Source organism: Malus sylvestris, chromosome 10, assembly GCF_916048215.2.
Source record: "Malus sylvestris chromosome 10, drMalSylv7.2, whole genome shotgun sequence".
Classification (NCBI taxonomy): Eukaryota; Viridiplantae; Streptophyta; class Magnoliopsida; order Rosales; family Rosaceae; genus Malus; species Malus sylvestris.
Genome location: NC_062269.1, coordinates 36,216,062 through 36,223,253, shown reverse-complemented (window position 1 = coordinate 36,223,253; position 7,192 = coordinate 36,216,062). Strand labels below are relative to the sequence as shown.

General features: G+C 39.6%; 2 protein-coding genes across 2 annotated transcripts; one reads left to right on the top strand and one right to left on the bottom strand.

Annotated features, from left to right (window-relative positions):
• The first annotated feature begins 622 nt into the window (after window positions 1–622).
• On the top strand, window positions 623–2,811 carry LOC126585221 (accelerated cell death 11-like). The gene is made up of 4 exons (XM_050249631.1): window positions 623–896; window positions 1,024–1,196; window positions 1,848–1,993; window positions 2,589–2,811. The coding sequence occupies exons 1-4, from the start codon at window positions 714–716 to the stop codon at window positions 2,693–2,695; spliced, it is 609 nt and encodes a 202-aa protein (XP_050105588.1). The 5' UTR covers window positions 623–713; the 3' UTR covers window positions 2,696–2,811.
• Window positions 2,812–3,102: 291 nt separating this feature from the next.
• On the bottom strand, window positions 3,103–6,901 carry LOC126585220 (U3 snoRNP-associated protein-like YAO). The gene is made up of 7 exons (XM_050249630.1): window positions 6,294–6,901; window positions 5,468–5,810; window positions 4,640–4,864; window positions 4,097–4,325; window positions 3,804–3,982; window positions 3,642–3,707; window positions 3,103–3,293 (listed from the first exon to the last, which is right to left on the bottom strand). Exons 1-7 carry the CDS (start codon window positions 6,722–6,724, stop codon window positions 3,195–3,197), a joined length of 1,572 nt encoding a protein of 523 aa, XP_050105587.1. The 5' UTR covers window positions 6,725–6,901; the 3' UTR covers window positions 3,103–3,194.
• Window positions 6,902–7,192: the final 291 nt, after the last annotated feature.

Below are 7,192 nucleotides of genomic sequence, written 5' to 3'. Positions count from 1 at the left end.
CTAGCACACTTCATTGGATTCAGTTCCTCTCCAAAAGGATTAGGATCCTCTCTAGATCTCCTCCATGGGGATCCGGAGATCAAAGCATAAGGATCGTTCATCAAAGATCGTGCAGTCACAATTAAAGATTTTTTATATTTTTAAAAGTAAAGCAGTCTCGTTTTACATAAAAATATTTAATTATGACCGCACGATTTTTAATGAACTGTCATTGTATCTTGATCTCTGAATCTTCAAAGAAAGGATCCCAAGAGGATCCAAATCCCTCTCCAAAATCAGCTCTGTCGGCATCGAGCATTACCTGAAAAAATAAAAATACACACATTTTTAAAAGGGTAACAAATTGGAGACTTTCTATTCGGTTATTCCTGACCGAAATGAAAAGCAATTATTGTCGGGTGGGAAATCGTTGTCATTATTACTAAACAAGTACGAAACTTTGACTAAATTTAATTCACCACACAGGACAACTGATGGGTAAATTTGTAAAATGACAAAACACGGATAAATGTTCATCCTGATCCGACGTAAGGATATTTCTAATCCCGAACAGGAGCACAGACTTGCCCGTGTCCAAACATCCTCAGATATTATTTTATTCACTTCTTCGTCGGCACGGCGTTGGTCTGCAGAAAAGCAAAAGCAAAGCAAAAGACTAATACATAGAGGCTTTTAGAGAGAGAAACAAGAGGAGAGAGAAAGAGAGAGCTGCAATGGCGGACGAGAGGCCGCTGAGGAAGATAGCGGAGGCATTCAAAGAGCTCGAGGCAGCCGTAAACTCCCCAGCGGCGGACGTCGAGGTGGCTCCGTTCTCTCATGCGTGCTCGCTCGTTTCGCCTCTGTTCGGCTGCTTGGGAATTGCCTTCAAGTTTGCCGAGATGGACTACGTCGCCAAGGTACGCAATTTCATATGCCCCCTTCTTCTTTTTTCCTGTTTGGTTGCCGAGAAAATAACAGAAACGTGCTCAAACCAAAATCTGAAACATTTGCTCTTCAATTTGATCGGTATCGGGATTGTAACAGGTCCATGATCTATCGGAGGCGTCGGATTCAATCTCGACGTTGCAGGTTCTGCTCGATCGCGATATCGAAGCGGGTTGCGTGAGAAAAGCCGGTAGTCACTCGAGGAATTTGTTGAGAGTGAAGCGTGGGATTGACATGGTTAGAGTACTCTTCGAGCAAATCATAGTCACCAAGTACGTAATTTTATCAGAAACTATTGATTTGCATCATAGCGCGATTGTTTGATCATCTTCATTTCACTATTTTCCAGTTAAATTAATTAGCTTTTTAGTACAAAGTTTGTTGGGATTATGTCGAAATTAATAGGGGATTATTTGCGAATTAAAAGTGCGAAATGTATTTCGAGTTTCGCCTTTCGGTATAAAAAAAAAATCGATTTTGCACCGTAAATTTACAAACTTTTGCACATTGACGGACTGCAACTGTTGTAAAACCATACAAGCAGCTGCACTAGTTGTAGTATCATACTTGGATGCGTTCCGTTTGCTGCATGTCGTTTGTTGTTTCGAGCTGTTGCAACCACCGCGTGTTATGTTTTAAGCACGAACATAGTTTTCACCCGTTTTTCTTCCTTGAATTGGTTTAAATGGTGACGCTGCAAGCCTGCGGCGACTGGTATAGTGGTATGTTTGATTGAACATAAACATTAAATGGGGTTAACATGCTACAATTCGTAAAAGTTTGGTATAGCTTGTTCAAGTGGAAACATCACGAACCAAAGTGAACCCCGCTTAAGATGTCAAGGTTCATACAAATTATTTGGATGCTTAAGTTTATATTACGTGGTTAAATTGTATTGAAATTTCCTTGTTTTCATATGGAAGGGGAAATTCCCTGAAGGATCCAGCTTCCAAGGCTTATGCACAGGTGTTTGCTCCCCACCATGGATGGGTCATCAGGAAAGCTGTTGCAGCAGGGATGTATGCGCTTCCTACTAGGGAACAACTAATGAACAAACTCAATGAAGACGGTGAGTGTCTTACGAGATAGTACATTTGTTTCTTAAATTCTATATCTCAGTAAATTTGATTTGGCTGCAAAGATAGTTGCATTTGGACCTTTTGTGCCAAAACGGTTGGAACTGGTAGTTTTATTTTAAAACCTTTACACACCCATTTGACCTTTGATTGATTTGAGCGGAGCTTTATGGCATTGTGCCGTTTTGAATATGGTGAAAAGTTGAAAACTAATGCTCGACCATCCCTGCCGAGATCTTGACTTTGCTGGGCTTATAGATTTTAGTGTAACTTCTACCATTTCTTTCATTATATAACTTGTGAATATCAAGCTTTCCATTATTCACATTTTGTACATAAAAGCTCCGTTGTAGACGATTTGAGTCTCGAGTCGAAAGTTTGAGCACTTAGCACCAGTTAAATATGTCACTTTGCAAATGGATCGTAAAATAAAAGCGGGGAAGGAAAACCCGTTGGACTAGTAATGTTTGTCCTTTTCAATATTTTCCTTCCTTGTTTCAGGGAAACTTTTACTTATACTGTTATTCTCGATCGACTGGTCGTGTTAAGTTGTTAACTTCACATTTCCTTTTACTTTGTTTCTTTCAGATAACTCGGCAAAAGTTCAAATGCAGAGTTATATCGCTGCGTCTGCACCTCTAAGTCTGTACATCGACAAACTCTTCCATTCGCGGAAATTGGGCGTAGATTGGTAGGGCAGAGCTTGCATTGTACGTCTGGAGATTTGTACTCGACATTGTAACTTGTTCGAAAACATCGTTGTATACCGTTACAAATAATTGAAAATGCTCATAAACTCTTCTGTTTACAACTGTTTTGCTACATAAAATTCCACATGCTTTTACATTGAACGTATTTTTGTTCGGAGCTTGGAATTGTTCGAAGAGAACGGTGGATTAGACATTGTCGCAAGCGACTTCTGCAGAAAAATCCCGTATGATGTACCACAGGCTACTAAATTAGGTCTTCAAATTCTTACATCACTTTCTACCGTTCGACTTCTGATTCGAATGCACATTGAAAAATGTTGCGTTCCTCGTCGTATGAAATTCAACGTCGTCGATGATGCAGAACAAGAACAAAAGCTCAAACACATAAAATCTGAGCACGAGGAATATCATTTCATTTAACTCATCAACTCATTGTTGTCAAAATTGGGAGATGCAAGAACATATGATTGTCAAAACTGAGAGCTTAGAGAGTGTTTGTATCTTCTGATGAAAGCTTAATGGAATGGATTGCGATTCCGTTCCGAGCAGCTGGGTTATGTCCCCACCTTCCTAGACGAGGTTCCTGTCGCAAAGGTCATTGGCAATGTTAGATGCTGAGATTGTTTCCGTAAAGTGAACAATATGGAAACAAAACTGAAGAAAATAGACACGGGTTCAGAAATATCCCGATGAAGTATTCAAGAAACAGAAATTTAAGTTTTGCGTCGTTCTCCTTGCCCCAAAAAAACCTTATGCTCTAGCGGCATTACGCTTGCACTGCACTATTATAATGTTTCAACTTTCATATCCACTTTTGAAGTTCAATCTTAAAGTTGAGCATTCCTTTCAATCGATGAAGTTGAAACAAATATGAGAAACCAAAAATTGCAAGATTGCGAAATAAGTGAAGATCGAAAAGAAAAGAGGTCACCTTCCCAACTCCTGCAACCAGAAACCGTCCAGATTTTGCAAAAGCTAAAGAATTCACAAATCCAACCTGCACGGAACAAGAATATTGAGGGAAGAAAAAAAACTTGTTAACTTCTGATTTACACGAGGCAAACAAGGTTTTTTAATAATTGATTTGGCATACCAATGGGATGTTGTGTAACGGCTGAAGCACTCTGCTCTCACTTTCAATAGCCCATAATCGAACAGAGCCATTACCAGCTCCTGATGCAGCGAGGTCACTGCCTCTACAAACAGTGACTGAACTGATCCAAGAATTGGTTGATGAACAATCAAAGCTTTCAGAAGTGTGGTTACCATTTTCTGCACAACAAAATTCAATACCATCCCGTTAGAACACAACTAACTGGGAAGAAAAGAGTCTGCAGGGTAAAACTTGAAGCCCGAAAAACTTAAGAATGTTTTAGATAAATTTACCTATGTGACCATTTGGCATTCTATCACCATCCTTTTGTTCGACGTCTTTGTGTGCAGCCAATAAAGGATGAGCATTCTTAACTATGCAAACAGGCTTCTTCCGCACCATGTTCCAAAGCTCAACACTTCCATCATCAGAGCCGGATAAGAATTCGTCATTGCTAATAAAACAACAACATTCCAATGAAGATGCAGGGGCACGGAATACTAAACGTGACTCCTCTGGGACCTGTGTTTCAGGTAACGGATGATTGTGTCAAAACTAAGATAGACTACATGCCGTAAGTACACCAAAGTAACTCTGGAACATATAATTGAAAGAAAAAGAAAGTCTATCCTAAAAGTCTGGCTAATGCGGTACTGCAATTCAATAGCATTGGGATCCAAAGTTAATCACAGGAAAGCTAAAGGCTCCTAGGAAGTTTGGGGATTTTAGAAATGAGAAGGAAAGGAATAATATGAAATAGTAGCTTCCGCCAACATGATTTGACCTAAGTTTTATTTACAAGTGTTCCCAAAACATAGAAAGTATTTACTTCTTACCTTAAATAACTGCATGCTTCGATCATGTCCAACAGTCAATACCCTTTCTTTCCGTAGGCAATCAATACTTAATACTTCCCCTTGATGACCAAATAATGTGTTTATGTAAGCTCTATCTTCTACATTCCATATCTTAACTGTTCGATCATATGAACCAGAAAAAAGTTCTGAAGACCCTTGCCTGAAAGTTAAACATGAAACGGGGCCCCTGTGACCTGGAAAAGCCTGTTAACAAACACAAAGTTCAATTAAGAACAGATCATAAAACCTTTCCGTAGTTACAAATATTGCTTCTAACAAAATTTGGAGGGAGAAGTGGAGAGTGCGTATGCATAATAAAAAATCATAGCTTACTGTCAAAACTTAAGTTGACAAACAATACATCAACAGCCCTGACATTTTATTATTTTGTTTAGGACCTTTCTATAGCATAATCAGACATAATTCCTCATCAGTGTCTTTAACATGTCGATGCATCCCAATCCCAATATATGGACGACATGTGAGTAAGCTTACAGATAATACTGCTTTTGCCAAAGAAAAACATGTACTTCTGTTGGATAAAAACAAAAGCATTTCTTGTAAAAAATAAAATAAATTAGGTCATTCACATATGATTTGTATATAAGCACATAGGCCCTTGTCTATGCACGAGCAATTTTACAGTTAGTGAATTATCCTAACAGTATGAGAGGTCAACTGACAACTGCACTCCCCTATCCTGATTAAACTAAGTTTATTAAACCACAACCTACTAACAATTTCCAAAACATTAACGTATTATTCTACTCCAAAACCAAAAAGAAGCAACAAATCAATCGTATTTACCAAAATATGCTCTCGTGTACGAGTATCCCACAAATGAACATGGCGATCTATGCCCCCACTTGCCAAATACCGACCATCAGAGCTAACTGCTAGTGCTAACACGTGTTTACTATGCTTTTTAGCTCGACCTTGTGGATCCTTGACCCCATGGGACTTAAGTACTTCATCACTAGGCCATAGATACTTTTCACTTTTCCCACTATCTACATCCCAATGTAGAACGGTGCCATCCTTAGAAGCTGAAAAGCCCCTGAGGTCATTCTCGGACAGAACCACAGCAGTAACAGTTTGTCGATGCTTCACTAATATCCGAAATTCATCAGTAGATTCTGGCTTTTTAACCCTGAATGAGAGAATTCAACATGGGAATTAGGAACATGGTACCACAAAGTAACAGATTAAATAACCCACAAGACGGAAGAAAAATTCCAAGATACCCATCAAACTTAAGTGTCAGACAAGAAAATGCTTAAGCAAGAAAGCTGATGGTAGCATAATAGGATCTCAACAAAGTAGCATTAAATCAAAACGGAGGTTTATAAAGATCACAACTTTGAATCCAAATACCGATCAAAATGCCACTACATGTTGGCCAAGTTTTGAAACGATAACAACACCTACAATCTAATCAATAACATAAACACCCACAATCGCAAATAATAAACACAAATGAACCAAATTTCGCACAAAACAAAGGAAAATTGGCAAACACTAGAAATGCTAGCTAACAAGTTAAACGAAAACAACAAAAACAGATAAACAACTTCTAATGAAAACAATTTCAATTAAAAAAAAGAAAAGAAAGGAAGGTAAAAGCAGTGATTACCTAGAAGCAATGGCACGGCGAGCTCGGCCGCTGTCCTCGAGCTGCTGCTGCTGCAACATCTTGCCAACAAGCGAGTCCATCTCGCCTTCCTTCACACCCTCTTCACCGCTATCATCATCCTCATCATCTTCCTTGGCCCTCCTCAGCAGCTCCCGAGTGTTCTCCAAGAACTCATGAGCCAACCTATTCCTCTTCTCGTCTGCCGTTTCCACTATAGCCTCCTCCTCCTCCTCGGCCTCCTCTCCGCCGCCCTCGCCGTCCGACCCGACGGCCCCGTAGTCGTCGTCGGATTCGCTCTCAATCTCATCGCGCTCGACTTTCCGGCGCTTCTTGGATTCGGTGCCGAAGAAGGGATCTTCGTCGAGAGAGAAAGCCTTGCCCTTTTTGGATCCCTTGGGAGCTGAGCCGCCACCTCTCTTCTTGTTCTTCATGGTCGGAATCAATGTGCGGAGTGTTGAGGTGAAGTCGGAAATGCTGCTGCTGCTGCTGCTGCTTACACTGGTTTGCTAGGGTTTTGGTCTTTGGAGGGTTTAAGGTTTAAGCGGCGAGGAAGACGGTGAGGAAGTGTTAGAATTTCGGGTCGTGGATCCATGTATAGTGACCCGGGTTCGATTTATTTGAACTCGTAACAATTGTTCTACTTTCCAGGCCCAAATGGTTTGTTTCGTTGGGTTATAACTCATAATCATTGTTTGAAACTTCTTCGATATTACCGTAGAAATATCGAAAAAATTAGAAAAAGATATAATATTTGGGATGAAGTTTAAACTTCACAAGATATCAAATAAACTTAAACTTCAACTAAAATCAATATATTTTGTTGATTTTTAGACATATCACTTAAATATCGATAAATTGTCATATGACACTCCAAAAATTTCATTTTAAACGTTCACATT